Consider the following 19,806-nt stretch of genomic DNA (forward strand, 5'->3'; position numbering starts at 1 on the left):
AAAAAATAAAAAAAAATATCTAGCCATCATATTATGGCCCCAAATGCTACGATACAAGCCTTGAAGTCAACAAAAAAGGCTGGGTTAAAATTCTGAACTTTGAATCAAATCACTGCATTTGATAGATGGAAAACCTGTAACAACTAGGAAAAAAAGGACTTTCCTCAACTGTTGGGGGCAAAATATGAGCATTTTTGAGTTGATTCAGAACCAGAATCTTTTTTTTTTTGAAATCAGAAAAAAATGACGAGGCGAATCCGAGAAACAACAAATTAAATTGGTGTGGCCTAAGTAAGCAAAATAATAAAGGTAGAGCAGGAACATAGAGCTCAATGCATGCATGATTGTACAATTCATAGATATGTCTTCATGATGCTCTTGATAGTATACATGTATATAGTGAAGTTTTCTTAACTCTCTATGATTATTTATTCATATTATACTTGACCCTGTACTGTTTATGTATGGTGTCCTCTACACATACATCATATTCACATCGGTTACATGAGTATATTTCATGGAATGTTTCAGTTTACATCATAACAACTAAGAATAAATAGATCCAATCTTTCTAGTATTTGAATGATATGTTGACACAAGTACATTTAACACATATACATATTTACAGAATACAGTTTGGACACTACACCTTGGACTTAAAACACAGAAGATATATAACATATTAATATAATGTGACATCCAACGTTATACTTTTAGGAATGTAATGAAGTTTGTGCATGCATCTATGAATATAATCAATAAGAAAAGCATGCTTGTTTTGATAATTAGAGCATTAGTGCTTGGCAATGGCTGTTTCCGCATTCTGAAAACACAGAATTCAACCTACCTAGCAGATAGTAGGACAAGACACAGGATATTAGTAGTTTTTAAATCTATGATATGTCAGTCAACTGTTTTTTTTTAAGAAACTAAGGTTGCCTATATCAACATTGGTCACTTTAAACATAGAACAAATTTGGAAAAAGAAGAATCTTGAATATCTCTTTAACTATGAAAGTTATTACTGAGAGAACAAAGGTAGCAAAATATTGAAGAAAGCATTATTTTGTTTTCAGAGGCATGAGAAACATGTGAGAGTACATGTTGAAATACATTGTGAGTAACCCACGATTTTTCGAGTTCAAAGTGTCTTCCCAAGTTAAAAGCAGTCAATGTTTCATTCATATGTAAGGGCGTTCCCAACAATGGGGTCTTGCATTTAAGGTGAAGAGAAAATACACACTGTAAATTGTGTGTAATACATGAACTGACATCATTAAAAACACCGGAGTTAACAAACATCCCTGTAAGGCTATTTCCTGCATAATATTACACAGTGTACTTCTACATATGTTAGGCCACACCAATTTAATTGGTTGGTTCTCAGATTAAAAAAAAAAGATGAAGCAAAAGGGCTAAATATACTAGTATGATAGCCCCCAAAAAGCTCCAAATGTACTATAGGAGCCATAAGTCAACGTACCAGGCTGGTTTATAACTCAAACAATGAATAATGAACTTTTAATTATAAAAAATGTCAACATCTAGGAAGACAAAAACATCAGGCGAATCTCAGAACCAATTGATTAAACTGGTGTGGCCTTATATGATTACTAAATCTTGTTACATTTGGAACAATTGCATCTCTATATCTCATATATATATTTATATATATATATATAGTAGTTCTTCTGTTGAACAAAATATAATCATGGTAAATTTTTCTATAGTAGTATCAGTTTTACGTTGATGCAACATCACGGTGACTTGTGTCCGTTGGCCAGACCCACCACCACCTCCGTTTCCAGTGGACTTCTGGACGTGACGCCGTCCCCGTTTCTCTCGCCTTCGTTGTGATCCTTTTTCTTGTTCTGATCCTCCAGTGCCACCTGCATGTCCTTGTAGTACTGGAGGGCATCCCGCACCGGCTGGATGATGTGAGGCTAGTAAAATTAAAATAAATTTTATCAAATATGAACATAGCAGTCATTTACATGTATGCACATTACTGCAGTAGTACAAATGTAGTACATGTAGTAGTAGTAGTAGTAGCAGCAGCAGCAGTAGTGGTAGTACTTACATTGTAGTCTAGTAGTAGCAGCGGCAGTAGTAGTTACCATTTTCCATAGGTTGATTCCTTTTACAAGATTTCTTCCCCATTTATGTTTATCAAGATACATGTACAAATGGCAGAATTTCATTTTGACCCCAATATCCTGCCATTCAGCACCAAGGACAGTGCCTGGATGTAATCTTCATGCAATGAAAAATGACATTATCTCTTCTATATTTCATTCTCACACTGCCAGAGGTACATGTAATAGGTATAACGTTATCATCAGGACTGAATAACTCAATGAAGGATAGTCAATAGATACTTAGAACTAAGTAATTATAATTAAGAAGAAATGTCTTCTTTGATTGAAAGTATGGCATAAGTATGGCATAACTCACATCTACTTTACATCTTACATCTTCTTTTTTGGAATGAAAACTTAAAACCAAAAACAAAAGGGATGAGACTTCACCCAGTAACATTACCTGCATTTCAGGGAAGATACAAGCTGCTGCCTCAAAGAGAGGTAGAAGGACAAACTGGATGAAACCGGTTTGTGAGGAAGGTTTTGTCACCTTCTCTCGATCCATGAAGGGGGTGACAGGAAGGCCTTCCAGCTTTTCCACATCACTCTGAAATTACATATTTCATAACATGGCCATCACTATGATCATATAATGTCCCAATAGTCAAAGTGTTCACTTATACATGTGCATGAAACACAAAACAGTAACGTTACACCGGGGTACTACAATTGTATACCCAGACATAAACCTAGGAATCAACTTACAAACTTGTGTAACAAGCTTGGTGAAAATCAAGGATGTTTACAAATGAAAGGGTTACTGTCAACCAATTATCATACTCAGGTGAACAAATATGGTACAAAAACGTTAACACCTTTAAACTGCAAGAGATCTGGGCCTACATGTGCTAGTATCTGCCATTTAAAGTGAAATAAAATCCTGTACCTGATTAAAAAACTCCTTCAGTAGGCAGTCCAGCCAAGGCTCGGCCACGTCCATGGGCCTGGCTTCGTTAGAGATGTCACTCACCTTCATCAGAATCATCATCAACTGCACAATGCAAGATGGACAGTTTTATTTCACAAAACTACCGGTAGATCGCACATAATTGACCTTTGTCGTCCCAACCCCAACATACCTACCAACCAAATATCATAAAGATACATGCACTACGCCCCAAGCTAGAAGTAGTATCCAGTCTTCGATACCACCCCGTACAACCGGTTAAAAAAAATCACCAACCCCTCTATATGGTGTACCTAGCACATAACCTTCTTGAGGAAGGTAACAAGGCTTAAAGTCAGTTATGATAAACTCTAAGTGAAAACTGAATGAAATTGATGACACAGGTGACAATGACATGTATATTGTACTTTGTGGACCTCCACCGTTGACTTCAAGGACCCCTTTTGACTTTGCCTTGTGCCTGAAATCATTTCACAAACTAGACAGGAAAAGAAACACTTGATACCCCTTTATCTAGAGGATAAATACTGACACCTACCAACATCTACTGGAACTGCACGTAATGCTGAACATAAATCGTTGGTCCCATGGGGGACATTCTAACAGTTGGTGCATTACATGGCTTTCTAGTTCTAACATATTCGCAATATCTTGTGCTGCTGTGTTCTACACTACAGTTAAAAGGCAAAACCTTCAAAATGATAGGCATAGATACAACTGTATGCATAACGTTACTCCATTTTTTAAATATTTATTCACGAGAAGTGGGATGCCACCTACCTGTTCTCTGTGCTCTTTGTTGCTGAAGTCAAATTCAGGAATCAGAGCTTTAAATTTCCCCAGGATTTCATTGTGTCTGGCCATGTCAGTTGCCAGGATACACCTGCATTTATTACACACAGAATAAACAACAGGTGTCATGTAAATAAACGAACAAAGGCAAATGTACTCATTTACGGGCAATGCACATTTACACATAATATATGTAGTTTCAATTTGGCTATAACTCAGATGTGGGGGAAAGCTACATGTAATTGTGTAGTGGTGAAAATACTTTTTATCCTGCTTGCCATTTTGAATGCAAAGGTACAAAAAGGCAACTTGGTATGCTATCCTTTCTGGGAGACTTGTACATATCATGCAATGGCACATCCAAAATAGATCCTTCTTAAAACATTTCTGCCCCTTCTTTACTCAAAGAAATACATGTAACAACACAAGATCATATGATATGCAGATTATACAATATCATATATAATACAAAGAATATACTGTGACAGTCATGTTAAAGGTTTGACAAAACAATTTGAAAGCTCATGCATTCATGATTCCATTATTTGTAGATGCTGAAGAAATGCAAACTTGCTGCTCAGTGAACACTCACCTGATCATGCCTTCACGGACTTTCTTAAAGTTTTCAACGCTCAGGTTCCTGAAGATGTTGCACTCCGGCTGTGACAACATGACACAACATACATTGATTTAACATAGTTTTGTCCATAGTACTGAAATGTGATCTGACCCATCCACCCCACTACAGTACATGGTTGTGTAAGGCAGAGGAAAATTGATAATCCAATGCAATTTCAGAGTTGCTAAAAAAAAGACATTTAGGGTGAGGAAATCTGTTCTATATCAACATTTACTATCGATAATCATTTCTTAGCAGATTTTTGTCATCATTTTATTTGAAATATCCCTGAAAATAAGCTATTTTTTAATTGTTTTGTGGCTATTTCAAAAACTTGAAGTAAAAAATGATGACAAAAATCTGCTAAGAAATGACAGTAAATGTCAATATAGGACAGATTCTTCATGCTGTCCTGCTTTTTTTTGTATCATAGGCTGGTTCTAGCTTTTTATTGGTGGTATTAATTTAGTAGACAGCATGTAGTTTGACAGCAATGATTAGCCCAGTACAAACCACAACCTCTTGCACAGGACCCACTAGGCCACAGACTAGAAGTTGTAACATAAATGTTATTAAGTGAACTTGTAGCAGTACAAATGTACTTACCTTTTCTAGGATTTCAAATGCTACGGCGCAGTGATGATTCTCCAGTGGGGAGATGTCGTTATATCTCAGGGCCAGCTCTGTTCTTGCATTAACCTGAAACAGCACAGAGGACATTGCAGGCCAGTGATACAATGGTATTGACTTTTTGAGAGAAAAAGGTGTCGCAATGTCAATCGTTTGCTTAGACTGTCACACAGGGCCAAGAAAAGTTTTAACCTCCCTATATAAACTGTCAGTAGAATCAAGGAGTATTTTTTTACCTCCTTGGTAGAATGCAGATGGCATCTCAGAATAGCAGTGAATAGCACCTACAGTAATTGTACTGCTACTACAAGACGTTGTGCAAATGCAATTATTTTGAAGGGGAGATGTGAACCAATAATTCTTTCCTTTTTCAAACAAGCAGAATACAAGAACAGTACATGTAAATAAAAGAACCAACACACAAGCAGCATATACTACATATTCATAACACAGTAAAATACCATCACAACATCACTATGAAAAACTTAAACTGTTCTCCAACTCAAAATTTGACTCACCAGAAATTTTCGACTGAATCACTCAGTCTTCCTCAGCTATCTGACCCAAATGCTGTGGACACGTGATACATCAGGGCACTTCAACCATCGCTCAACCGGGACGGGGGGCGATATCGACTTCAGACAACCTTTGACCCTCTGCTGACGTCACACGTGGGAAAAATCACGTGTCCACAGCATTTGGGTCAGATAGCTGAGGATGACTGAGTGATTCAGTCGAAAATTTCTGGTGAGTCAAATTTTGAGTTGGAGAACAGTTTAAGTTTTTCATAATGTAATTTACCAACTCAGATGAACTTTCATGCTGATCACAACATCACATTATGTCTGGAAGATTTGAGTGTACCTGATATGCATTGTTGTATCCTGGATGGTCCAGGTCGTGGCATAGTGCAGAGGTGAGCATGACGAGTATCTCCACATCACTCAGCTTCTCCCACACCTCACATAACCAGATGATCCCATACATCTGCGGGGGGAGGCCATCATTAAAATTAGTGCAGTCAGAGAATCATTAATACCTACATGCAAATATACAAAGCATTGGCTTTCTTAGCCCCACAAATACCATGCACATGAAAATACACTGCACATGATCTGTAATAGTGGTATACCAACATGGATAATACAGTACACACAACATTTGAAAACTAAAGACTGGATGCCATCCTCACATGTACGACCTTAATAAAAGAAGATGTCCTGTGCTATGCACAATATATTACAGGTTTTACACAGGCATACGCCTCACTGTTGTCTCGTGCAGAAATTTTCTTTTTTGCATGAGATTTCCTCACCATTTGAGTGACACAGAAGGCATGGTTGAAGTTGTGAAATGGGATCTGGTTATAGTGTCTGTAGACCTCATATAAGAATTGCTGCAACACTGGTGTCTGTAAAAAAAGGAAAGAAACTGTAAAGTTAAATCACAATATTTTCTAAAAACCTTCAACAGCTTGAAATGTCAATGGATACAAGCCTGATATCTACACTGACAGATTTGCCAGCCTTTTAAAGTACCATGCCTCACAAAAGAAAACTGCCAGTTTTAAGGTCATGAAATCTTTTAGTACAGATGAATTTCATGCTGTCTCTTATATAATGCAATAATTCCTCAACACACCCCTCCATGCTCATCCCTGCTCATCCCCCAAACGTGACACAAAATGCTAAACTACGAAATACAATGACTTCATGTTCTGACCTTTCGTGGAAGATTGCTGTTGGTTTATAGCCGCTCTTAAAAGGGACATAAAACCTGGGAAAACTAAACTTTGAGTCTTAATGGATGCTATAGCCCGCTGGGATTAAGGAAGGTCTGCCAGGAAATCTGATCTTAAGAACAAAGCCTTTCAGGAGGAAACTTAATATTCCCCCCAGATCTGGCCATTTGGAGGCTCATTAGGCCATTTCAATATGCTTTATGTTTCTGGGATATCTGTATCTCTTTAGCCGGTATAACCGTCCTTCACCGTAACACACCAGCTTTGCAGGCATGCGGCGTGGCGGCAGCTAAATGACATGTTACACCTAAACCTTTAACATCTAACTCTAAACATTGTTTAAAGCTATCTAATGATAATGCAGCTACTGTACTTGGTGACAGCGAGTTCCACTCTGCAATGAGTTTTTGAACATCGCAATCCTCCAGGTAAAAAAACTCTGGTACATGATGAAGGCATTACTATTTCTCGTTCTTTTCTGAGCTGGTATTAGGTACTTCTCAATATTGCAAGATAAGTCTGGTTTTGAATACAAAAAAGAACAGGTGTTTGACAGCCAAAGGTGTTCTTGTATCATCTTATATGCGTGTACATTGTATAATATGTCAGGGTAGAGACTCTGATCTGATAAAAAAACCTTGGAAACTCACCTCAATGTTAAACTTAGTGAGAAGTTCGAGTTCTATGTACATTTGTTGGAGTAGGAGTAACATCTCTGCATCATCCCATTGCCTGGAAAATAAAATTTCAAACTGAAATGTGTTTTTCCAGGTTGGGTATGTCATACTGTAAATCATATAGAACACAGTGTATTCCACATCATCCACTTTCCCAACTATCCGATTGGTCGGGCTTGAGTCACCATGTTAGCCTCCTGTTTAATTCTGGAATTCCAGTTTAATTCCAGACTGATTCCCATATCTCAGCATTATATCTAGATGGGCTAATATCGTAAACTATAGGTAAAAATGATGTAAGAAATATGTATATGAAGCGGCCATCGAGGACCCCTTGGGGATTAACACAATTCTGCAGAATTCTTCCCAGAATTCTTCCAAGAATTCTGGCTCCAGTTCCCAGAATTCTGCAAAATTCTGCCTCCAGTTCAGAATTCTGCAGAATTGGGTTAATCCCCCAGGGGTGCTTGATGGCTATCAAGTATTTTTAAAATCATTTTTATCTATAGTTTACGATATTAGCCATCTGGATGTAAAAATGTTACATAATATCAGTTTTTCTCCATTAAAACATGACCCTTACCAGTTATCAAAAGTGGGTTTCCTGAGGTGAAATCTAACATCTTCCGTGACTTGTACAGCGCTGGATACAAAATAGTAGAAAACAAATAAGCATACACAGTGAGCGAAGATAGCTCAAGGCTCAAGGAGAAATAATACAGTTCATTATAGTTACTGTCGCGTTTACTGCAAAACCCTTTCTATTATAATATGGTATGGTGAAACATTTGAAATTATCTATACAAGACTGTAGATTGCAATACATAATACATGTACATGAGTTGTACTAACAGTGCATTCAGTGACACCCAATGTTTCCGGTGTTAAATTGTCAAGGCGAAAGCTTACACATTTTTACCTCATTTTCTTGAAGCGGTCTTGCACCAGCTTGCAGTGTTCCAGACTCTTTCTGGCTTTACCCTTCTTGTTCCAGAAGGGGGATGACGTGCCGCTGGAAATGTCCTTAAACAGGCCGAGCCAACTTAAGTGTTCCACACTCTGCAACATGAGAGGTTAACATGTGTTTAATGTCCTGACACCGGCCACTCTGCACCACATTTGTTCTTGTTTGATGTCGACGTTGAATACATCAGGGGAAAACAAATATTATACCAGGATTGGCCGATTCTTGGGGAAAAAATGAGCATCGTCTGACGATGAAATCAAACCCTCCCAGACCACTTTGTACATGGAACAGGTGGGTGGATTGTTTCCAAAACTCAGATGTGCTTTAATCCGTCTGTAAAAACATCTCCCACACATGCAGACAGCCTGGGGGGGGGTCTTCTTTGTGAAAAACTAGGAGTCTACGTGTAGAAGTCCTCAACAGAGAAAGAAAGGTACAAGTATTGTCTACCTTGCCTGATGGTTAAACATGGAATTTGTCAGAAGTCTTAGTTTGTATACCAAGACTCAAAATATGCACCTTAGTGCATGGAAAATTGGAGCTGTGCAGATACCTGTCTACCTGCACCTAACCTGCACTGGTCCATATGTACTGAGTTTTATACATCCATGTAGGTGTATGTACAATGTGTGTATATTTTTATTTGCTGCAATGACTGTTACCACCTAGCATAAAAGAAATAGTGACAATGGTTTGTGAACAGTTTTTAGCCATGTAAATGCTAAGTGGTGCAGGTAAAACTTGTCTGGTGCAGGTAATTTTGAGTGCTACTTGCACCAGTGCAGGTATGCAAAAAAAAAGGATTTCTGAGACATGTATGTTGCTGAAAGACATAAGGCAAGAATCTGTAGTCTACCAGGTTGTATCTCTGAGTCAGCAGATTATAATGAGTGAACTAGTGAGTAAGTTGAAAGAAGAGTGTGCTTCTCTAATTAGCTTCCACACGTCTTGGACCTTACTTTGTATGTTTTGGTTCATTAAGTGGTGTCAACATCCGCAAAGAACCTCTCAACTTTATCAAGAGCTTACACAGCTGGTAACATTAAGGACCACCTGACATTTTCATGTACAGTGTTTCTACTTTGTAAACCCCTTGTGGCTACACCACCTTTTGTGGTTAAATGCTAGAAGAACATGTCATTGACAACATCAGAAAAAGCTGCAGCTGAGGACCTAGATCTTTCCAAGTAAGGTTTAACAGTTAAGCAAAACGGTTGGTTACACGCCAAATATGATATCAATATTTCAGACAATGCTGAGAGAAAATCGAACCCTGTTGGAGAGCAAAATCAATGTATGCCATTGTAAACATACATGTAGTGTAACTGTGGGGTTCAAGCACCACCAACTGACCAGTCTAACTGGTCCAGGCCTTTTATTTTAGCCTTGCAGTTAGTGAGTTAGGTTTGTGAGCTGGCAGCCCAGCTTCGAAGCAGGTTCGAATCTCGGGAGTCAAGAAATTGTACTACTCGCCTATTTCAAGTATTTGTGGTTTCAATCAGGTTTCAATGTAAAGCTAGAATGGAAACACAAAGGAGCGAGTACTACAATTTCTTGGCTCACGGGATTCAAACCCAACCAAACCTCAGCCACCAGCTGTTACAATATCATCAGCATGTACAGTCCCTTACTTCTAGTTTTTCTCGGAAGGACTCCACTTTTTTCCTCATCTCAAAAACCAGAGGTGGTGTCTCTCCACTCTCCACCAGGATTTTTCTCTCCAGATCCTCTAACCTGAAAAGGAAAATTAAGTAACAGTGTAACATTTATATGAACCTTTCAGTGTTTCACCTGTTTTAAGTTGAAACTTGTGTTCCAACACAAAGAATGGTTCTTACCTGGAGATTTTGACCAGTCAATCTTGTCACATGGCTTCTGGTCAAAAGCTCTAAAGTGAGAACCATTTTTTGTGTTGGAACAAAAGTTTTAAATTTAAACATGTAACTACCAATCCATGTGAGTATACATGATAGAGTAGGACACTTTAACCTGTAACAGACTAGGGTTGCTAAATATGGGCAACAGATGCAGTGCCATGTTATTTGTTATAATGACTGACAGCAAAAAAAATAAGCTTCTTGTGAACAAAGTACAACATAACATAGTGTACTGGATGAAGAGAGAAGAAACAGTTACTGTACTATGGTATCTGTATCTTTATGCTGATAATTTGTACAGATGTTGTCTGCATAATCCAGTTTTCACTGCTTTGCATTTTCCACATGTGTTTCTGACTAGTTGAATGGTTACAACACCACCATGCCTGCACAGATGCTATTGACTGGGCCATTATATATCCATTGGCAAGAACGAAGACTGTTTCTATTTGATAATGGAAAGCTTCTAAGTTAAAGGTCAGTCCCAACCTGACCACAATTGGATCATAGTGGTTATATTTTCACAGGCCCCAATTTCCTGCATTAGCAGCACTTACAGAGATCAGCTGCAGGCAGAGGCTTTGTACATACACAGCTTAAACTACCACCTGCTCACTTGCATTGCCTCAGTAAGGGTCAGTGACCTGCCCCAAGGTGTATGTTGGTGTCATAAGGCTAAGCCTGGTCATTTCCTATAAGTATAACCACCAAATAAACCAAATAAGTGAGGAACATTAAATTTTGAACATTTAATCAAACTATTTCTTATGACAACTTAAAAAAAGACACCATGCATGGAACATTGTAGGAAAACAAGCCTCTTCAATTGATAGTGTAACCAGCGAGAATTGCAGTGACTTCTGTAACCAACCTTCTTTCCATGCTGTTTACATCAAAGCCAAGCTCTGAAGCTGTTGGTCCTGCAAAGAGACAAAATGAGGGCGGACTTTTAAGTCAATAAATCAACACTCAAATTACGTATAGATTATAAACACATTAAACCTGTATTATGTTTTACATTTTTGTGCAAAGAATTTTTCATGTGATTGTCATTCACTTCCGCTTTTCAACATGGCCAACATGGCCATATTTGTGCCATTTACATTTTTAAAAAAATTCAAAGCAACCTCTAATGTATAATCCTACATCCTTGCTCAGTGTCAATTACTGTTCAATCTCCTTGGAATATGATTTAATTTATTGGTAAAATTTGATACAATCATATGCATTAGTATCTTTCTTGTCTTTCACTAAATTAACTGTCTAGGCCAACCAATATTGCACAAACATGAAATCTCTTTGAAACGTCCTTCTGAGCCTTCTAAAAGAACTTATACATTCACCACACGGTTCTGTTTCATGATTACCATACCGCAGCATGTCATGTGGTTCTGTCACAGAGGGAAGTTCTGCCATCGCACAATTTATATGGAAATAAATCACGTTAGGTTGGATACCATGGCTAAATGACCTCCAGATTGTATATCAGGAGAAATTAAGGGCAGCGTATTCACCGCATGTAAAATCAATGACAAGGGCTGTTGTACATGTAAAAGCTACGGAAGGGGTGGACTCGAGATTTCTTTTTTCACTTAAAAAGTGAGACTGATCGTTTGACTAAGATAAAAATTAAAAGAGGTGGCAAAACATGTAATAACTATGTAATGACAATAGCATGAGTCTCTCATGGGTACATGTATTTTCAGTTGATCCCTCACTTTATCCTTCAAATTCTATGTACAGACAAAAGTCACCATTTATCACTATTTTATGTGATGTGAATGTATGTTTTGTATGGTTGAGAGACTTGGTTGATGAATTTATGAGTTAATGAAATAAATGTCAACTCAATTCTCAATTCTAACAATGTCTCTGCACTATTGAAATATGGTTGATTGATTCATGACTGTTCAGGGCTGGAAATACCACCTGCGGTTTGCTTAGTGCAGGTCAAGGTAATGTATTTCTGATGTCTACCTGCACCTAACCTGCACCAGTCCATGTACTGGAAAAATGTATGTCCCTTGCAGGTCAATCCACAAAAAAAGGCTAGGGTTGCAGTTTTTTCTAGGGCCGGTCAAGAAACAGTAAACACAACATTTTTTTTCCTAGGCCTAACTTTCTGTGTTAACTGCACCAGTGCATGTGTGCAGTAAAAAAGGATTTTGAGCCCTGCAGTGTCATGTTACCAGACCTACCATTACATGTTGCAGCCACCACCTGTAGCTTGTAGCGACTGTCAGGTCGGTTTGCCTCCAACTTGGGTGAGATGTTGACAATGTTTCCCTTGGTGTTGTACAACTTCAGGATGTCGTGGGGCCCAGCCTCTGCCGCGGCACGGAAACACTCTGAACAGGGAAAAAATCAACAAAAGATTATAATTGTATTATGTACAGTAGTGGGCAGAAGTTTGGAAATAAGAAAATTACTTATGATTCACCATTTCTAACACTTTTTAGCCATTTTAGTATCTAATTTGATTATTCTAATACATGTGGTTATTTTGCTACAGACTATGAGAAATGTGGCCTCAAACATATACCGGTAGACCGTCAATACCCATTTGTTACTTTTTTACTGCGCACTACCACATGCATGGACCCCTGTTGCAGAAGAACTGGGGTGTGCACCATTTAAGTCACTCTGTTGTATGTGGTTGTTACTCCGTGAAGGAGGTCAGGACCTCCGGACGGAGTGTTGTAATCGGCTGATTTTTCATGTTCGCAGTCAAAACACTGGGTTCTCTTTGTGTAATCGGCACGCAATTTTATACGCCGTCTGCGGGCATGCCCGTGTTGATGCACGAATGTGTATTTTTGCCGTTGCTGCTTTCGCGGTCAATGTAATATCGCAGACGCACCCCTACAATTACGAGGCGAATTGGAATGGTCCAGAAAAACGCGTTGTTTGGAATAGCAGTGGGGTTCAAAAAAGTTCATGCAGATACGGGGTGGTTTTTATAAGTGGTTCCAGATGTTTTTGCCCATGGTTAAGAGATGCCAAGTTTTTTGGAAGATGTTCGCAGCCAAAACGCATTCTTCCGTACGTCGCATTTCTGTGTAATTTCGCATGTGGTGTTGCATTATGTCCGGGATGATGCACGTCTTTTTATTTTTACCGTAGCTGTTTTGATATTGGAGTAAATGCTTATTTTCGAAACATCCCCATTTCTTTGAAATGGTTTCGTCCGTTTATGCAACTGTTACTGCGCTAATGACGACCAGTCGCGCTGTCCTGATACACCGCGAATGTGCGAGTGTTCCCTGTAGACAGTCCCGGGAGTCATTTTTTCGCACATTCCAGGAGCCAAACCAAAATACGTTCATGAACCGAGTCCAAAAAACCGAAACGTGAAAATCGGATGATCGGACCTGATGTACATTTCTCTTTCTATAGATTGTACACACAATACACACATCTTTAGATAATCTGGCCATGGCAGGTTAAAAAAAAGTAACCCTGAATCATACTAGATTAGCGTAAATGCATGTTAATGCGTTCAAAACAAGAAAAAAATTGTTTCCGGGTATTAATCTCTTGAATCACGGCGCTGAATATTGACGCAAGAATATTTCGGGCATCGCGCGCCCTTCCCGCGTCACGTGTAGGCATCTCGCATCTCTGATTGGTTGTTGCGTCTTAAGATGACTGAGCCGACGCGCGTTTAAACAATTTTTCTTTGTTCGATTTATCACACTTCACAGAGAATTGTCGCCAATGGCTACTTCTTTTTGTTGCAATATATAATACTTCACGGAGAATTGTCACCTATGGCTTCTTGTTATTCTTTCAATATGCCAACAAATGAACAAGCATTATTGTTGTAAGATAAGAGAACAGTACCATTACAGGTGTTATAGATAACACACCATGGTCTAACTTGGCACAACACTTTGTCAACATTTGCTTACAACATTATCCATTTTGTGAGGGCAATATCATATACGTAATAAAACTAATATACATTAATCGAGTACTGCATCAAAACATCAAGCATCATTACAAGAAGGACTAGACCACACTCTACGCTCTATGACAGCACTACAACATTATTTGCATAACCCTTAACACAAGGCTCCATCCTTAGATTCCTGCTATTCACTGTTGATATAAGAGGTGATATTTGTAATTTTTATAGGAATGTGTATCATTTAGAATTTGGTGTTTGAACACATGCAGCCCAGAAAATTTATCAAATTCTGGGCACACCTACAGTATGTATTACTACATGTACATTTATAATGCAATCTGCGCCTGTTGGCAAAACACACCAGGTGGGGGGCTGCATACCAATGAAGATGCTTGTTTTACAGTTTCTCTCGTAAAAGGAGGACACGTCAATTTTACCGACTTGTTTTCACAGTTCAACCCCACTCAACGCTCTTCATTAACGTCAGATGGGCACTCAGGTACTAGTACATGGATGAGGGCCTGCATGCCTTTTTCCGTGAGGAACATTTACATGTAAATTCACTGTTAAATGTAGCCAACAGCTTTTATTAAAAAATTAAGTGCTGTAGGGAAATTCATGAAGAGTAATTGTTCACTTAAATTCCATGTGTCACACTATTTATTATCCTAAATTTACTGTTTAACTGAAATATTTTGCCAGACACACCATGGATACAAAAGAACATTGCGAAGAAGTTGCTCCGATCCTAAAGCCTTCTTCATTATGCAACAAGAACAATTTAATTTACGGTTAGTGTTGACGGCTGCTAAACATCAATTGTCGGTCACTTAAATTTACCATTAAAAAACTTTACCAGGATCCCCCCATGTAGACCCTAAATACTAATGGACTGTGGCCTGTGAAATTCACCATTAAATTTCCTGCATCCCCCCATGTAGGCCCTTAAGTAATGGACTCTGGCCTGTGATGCTTCACAGAGCTAACAGCTCTCAACACCCCACCCCATTATGGCCAACTCACTTGTTGACCGAGTGGCAACCTTTTTGACATTAGGAGCCAGGGGGAACAAAAAAGTGGGCTCCGGGCTGACATCAATTTCACATTAACTGGACTTGGCACAGGCAAATAGACTTTTCAAAAGTAGACGTCCGGGAAGTAGCGGCACACAGTAGCGTTACAATAACCTGGCGGTTATTCTTGTAATAAGTGAATGGCTAACATCAACACAAGCACCTGCATTACCCCTGGTGTACAATTTGTGTTTGCATTTGTCAGTAATAATTAGTGTGTGGCACAATCCCCAGAGGAATGGTACAGTGCACTAGGAAAAATTATCAAGTATTGGAAACAAGAAATGTACCTGTATGGTTATATTCTGTCAATAGCTTTCCTAACATTACATGTAGATACAATTTCATTTTTGGTGCATCTATACAATGTAGCTAACATCTGTGTCCATAATATTACCATGGTCCATAATATCACCACCCTGAGAAACAGTGTGCTTAAAGATATTTTTACTGCAACATACTTTTGGTATGCACTCCTTCACACATCAAATGTACATACCTAGGGTATGTTGCAGTAAAAATATCTTAAAGCACACTATTTCTCAAGGTGGCGATATTGTGGACCCTGGTGATATTATGGACACAGATGTTACAGCTACGGCAGTATATGAGTGAGTCTGAATGCATATATATATTGGGACCGTGTAGAACATCAAAATATGCCTTAAAGAATACATAATTGGTCTTGTAAAATGTAATTGATATATAACAAAAACATGCACATGTACATGTAAGTGTTGAACCAACCTACAAAGTGTATACAACACACAATATGCCCCTTCTATCATTTCAGCATGTACCGTATGACATGTTACATAATTATGCTTAATATGATGCAACATATAATATGCATTCAATTTGATGTGAACCCACAACAGTGAGAACCTCTACATGGTTTTCAAACAAATATATCCGACATAATATACAAAACAGACCATTGTGTGGTAAACAATTTCGGTGTATCATATCTAGATATCCAAAATACCTCAGGGTGGAATAGGTTGCTTTACAGGCTCTTGAGTTTTATAATAGATGATGACAAAACAGCAACTTGACGATCGTTGAAATCACTGGAGATGTCCATGAGCAAGGCTGTTCATCTGTCATTTCTGACAATGGGTAATGAGGCCTACAAAAGAATATAGTCAGTGTTTCCAGTTTCCTGACCGACCCTATAGCAAACACCCACCAACCCTAGCCTTTTTTTTTTTGATCGACCACTGTGTTTTGATCTGACTTCTGAATTTCATATATATTCTAAAACATCAAATAAAAAAATCAATGCTCTAGCTAGCTACTAGTACTGATCATTCAAATAGTCTGTGTGTGCCATATAACCTAAATATCTTTTAATGCTATACCTGCTATGTGATACTGAGTATGAATTGCAGATTGTACCAGTAGACTCTGATCGGGATTCAAATCTCTACTGGTGGAGACTCCAATGAATCAGAGTTTCTGTTGACAAAGACTCCGATCAGGATCTCTACCGGTGGATTCTACCAGATTGGAGACTCTACGGTCTACTCGATTACCCTGGTATAAATGTACACTATAGACTTGGAACTGGAGGATAGGGCTATGAGTGCTGCATACAGGGTACTACATACATTCTTATTGTTAACTGATAGATTCGTAGAATCGTCTTACTTGATGCAATTCATGTGTCTGACAGAAGCGCGTTTAGCACATGTTGGAACTACCCAGAATCAATTCGAGACAGTGAGTAAGAATGTGGCAGATCATGCAATTGCAAGCCCAAACCTCGATCACTTGCGGTAACAGATCTGTTTTTAAATTTTATGGTCGCATAATTAAGAGGGCACTAATGGAAAATTCAGCTCCTTCATCCCTATAATGTCCAGTCCACGATGCCAAATCGGAAGCTTTGAAGCTTCAATTATCTAAGCTTTGAACTGATTCCAAGAAGAAACGGAAGAGATGAAAGGAAGCTACGCCTCCAGCCACTTGGTAGTCTGTTTAGTCGGATAATCAAACACTGACCTGGCCTTTATCCTTCCTACCTGCTAAAGTGGCTCCAAATTTGTATTGGTTATGCCACATGGGGTTAGGCAGTGGGGAGAAGGTTATACAACTTGCCCTGATGTAGATGGACTGTTCTAAACAGAGACTTAATTAGCTGGCCATTACAATAATGAAAATCATGGATGAACTGTACGGTTATTAAAAAGAAGATGAATGTATTAGCTTACAGGGTTTTATTCCCTTTTTATGTCAGTATTAGAAGAGTATAATCATGTAACATTTTTCTTGACCAGAGAGGATTGAAGCCTCAGGCTGCTTTTTTTTAGCTTCAGAGTGGATGTTTAGAATGGACTGTATTGCTGCTGAACCTACAAGACTTTTTGTGTCAGTGGAGTGAGACATCAGATGTATATTTCTGTGTCTGGCCAGTTTGGTTCAAACAGTCTTCAGTCTTTTACTTTTAGTTTACATTCTTTTTTCACAGCCACAGTCAATTTTTTGACCTACATTTTCATGGTTTTGAACTGTGCCTTCATCAGAACATAATGAAGTCCTCTGCTGCTCCAACACCTGATGACAGTCTTTGTGGAGTCTTCTATCCTCACAAATAGTCAAATTTTACTTGCAACACTTAGAATCTCTACAAATAAAAACACAGTTCAGATTTCAGAAAAGCAATTTTGATACATGTATTTCCAAGCTTTCATTGCTAACATTAAAACCAAAAGTTCTAAACAGGAACTATGCGGCTCCAGATGTCTTTCGTACTGAGGGACGACTGCGTGTGCAAGATGTCGGTTAGCTTGAGGAATGAATCCCCTCTACTATATATTAAAACCAACAGTGTGATCAGGAAAAAAGTAACACAAAGCTCCTCCAATTACAAATCTGAATGGAAAAATACAATTTACAAGAAGAGAAATGGAGTCACGACACATGTACCCGAGTAATGAAATATTGGCACAGTTACAGCAATGGGATTTACCTTCAAGAATGCCTCACGTGTACAGTGTAATTTGTTTTACAAGTGTACTATATACATAAATGAATTGCTGGATCTTCCGGACAAAACATGGCTCTTCCTGAATGATTTGTCTGTCTCCATGTGTGCCCTGCATATCTACGTACCCTTGGGGTTGGCAATACCTGACATGCCTGACAAGCTCACCAGGTATACAAGCAGGCCTCGAAATTACCTTTTTTTTCTTCTTGTCCCAGCACTGTCCCGAAAATAAATTCTTAATTGTCCCGAAGTGAGGTTGAACTGTCCGACCCTGTTTTTTGGGAAGTATGTACGACAACAATTTGAAATCAACTTTATTTTGCTTACATTCTGACTTCCAGGCATGCTACAATTGCAGAGTAGACAAGAAATTTGGGGGCTTTTCCGAGCCAAAAGCCGGGATGCATTCCTGATGGACCAAATTCTGATGTTGATTATTTTTCCTATTGTCCCACACATGTCCCAAAGTCACTTTTCAGTTGTCCCAGCCTAAATTTTAGTGGGACACTGTTAATTTCTAGCTCTGACAAGTGTGGCTAGTGGAACTAGTCCAGGCTTATTACATCATACATGACAATGAGAATTAACTGAACCATTTTAGGAATGTTAGGAAACCGCAACACACTGTCATGCAAAATTCACTTTTGTTGATACCAGTTTTATTTTGATTTCAAGTACTAAGGTACTAGGTAGATACTGAAGTTTTTAAAGACATCACTTTTTCAACTTTGATGTTTTATAAATAGTGCTTTTACGGAAGTCACAATATTTTCAAGAACAATGTTTTTATAACCTTTGGTCTACAAAGGTTGGTCATCATCAGTCACTACTGCTTAGTTACAAGTGACTGCCTTAGTAGTACTATGTACAAAATTACAGCTAGCTATCCCATGCAAGACTGCAGTATTTTCTTTTGTATTAAAGCTGTTTGTTGGCCCCAAACCTCTGTCATTACACAGTTAGCTGACAGATCATCTGATTTATCTGCTGTAAGGTGCATTGAGTGATACTGAACTTATAAACCAGGTTGGTTCTGTTTGGGCTGTCATGCCATGCAAGCTAACAATAGCACCAGAGAACGTTAACCTCCCTCTGCTTGTTGTGGCATCAAGTGACGGTGGATACCATGACACCCAAAACAAAGCATGAGGCACGACTTTTTGTTGTGCTGTTACATAAGTAATAACTTACATGACTCAGGTGTCAAGGACAAGAAATGCCCCAAAACTACTTTTGGTGCGTCACCAGCCTGTTCTATAATAGCATATTTATCAATTTACATATATAGGAGCAATCGCCTCAACAATAAGTCAATTAGCTATAGAAAGATTGTAATGACAAAACTTGGTATTTGGGTAACATCTGTGTCCATGATATCACCAGGGTCCATAATATCGCCACCTTGAGAAATAGTGTGCTTAAAGATATTTTTACTGCAACATACCCTAGGTATGTACATTTGATGTGTGAAGGAGTGCATACC

The 19,806-nt window shown here is 38.6% G+C and overlaps 1 protein-coding gene across 2 annotated transcripts in view; it reads right to left on the reverse strand.

The window, feature by feature from the left end:
* Window positions 1-219: 219 nt before the first annotated feature.
* Window positions 220-19,806, reverse strand: part of LOC109484233 (high affinity cGMP-specific 3',5'-cyclic phosphodiesterase 9A-like) — a 24,947-nt gene continuing 5,360 nt past the window's right edge. The window contains exons 1-15 of one of the 2 annotated variants that reach the window (XM_019787500.1): window positions 16,320-16,446; window positions 12,550-12,699; window positions 11,223-11,271; window positions 10,106-10,208; window positions 8,427-8,566; window positions 8,091-8,150; window positions 7,481-7,562; window positions 6,405-6,500; window positions 5,954-6,076; window positions 5,066-5,158; window positions 4,433-4,500; window positions 3,829-3,931; window positions 3,028-3,132; window positions 2,542-2,688; window positions 220-1,943 (exon numbers count right to left, since the gene is read on the reverse strand). In XM_019787500.1, the coding sequence (XP_019643059.1) occupies window positions 1,758-1,943; window positions 2,542-2,688; window positions 3,028-3,132; window positions 3,829-3,931; window positions 4,433-4,500; window positions 5,066-5,158; window positions 5,954-6,076; window positions 6,405-6,500; window positions 7,481-7,562; window positions 8,091-8,150; window positions 8,427-8,566; window positions 10,106-10,208; window positions 11,223-11,233 (1,317 nt within the window). In that variant the 5' untranslated portion in view covers window positions 11,234-11,271; window positions 12,550-12,699; window positions 16,320-16,446 and the 3' untranslated portion in view covers window positions 220-1,757. Of the gene's footprint in view, window positions 1,944-2,541; window positions 2,689-3,027; window positions 3,133-3,828; window positions 3,932-4,432; window positions 4,501-5,065; window positions 5,159-5,953; window positions 6,077-6,404; window positions 6,501-7,480; window positions 7,563-8,090; window positions 8,151-8,426; window positions 8,567-10,105; window positions 10,209-11,222; window positions 11,272-12,549; window positions 12,700-16,319; window positions 16,447-19,806 lie in introns of those variants that run through there. The other variant, XM_019787499.1, reaches the window with a different exon arrangement.

Source organism: Branchiostoma belcheri, unplaced genomic scaffold (assembly GCF_001625305.1).
Source record: "Branchiostoma belcheri isolate BF01 breed outbred unplaced genomic scaffold, Haploidv18h27 scaffold69, whole genome shotgun sequence".
NCBI lineage: Eukaryota > Metazoa > Chordata > Leptocardii > Amphioxiformes > Branchiostomatidae > Branchiostoma > Branchiostoma belcheri.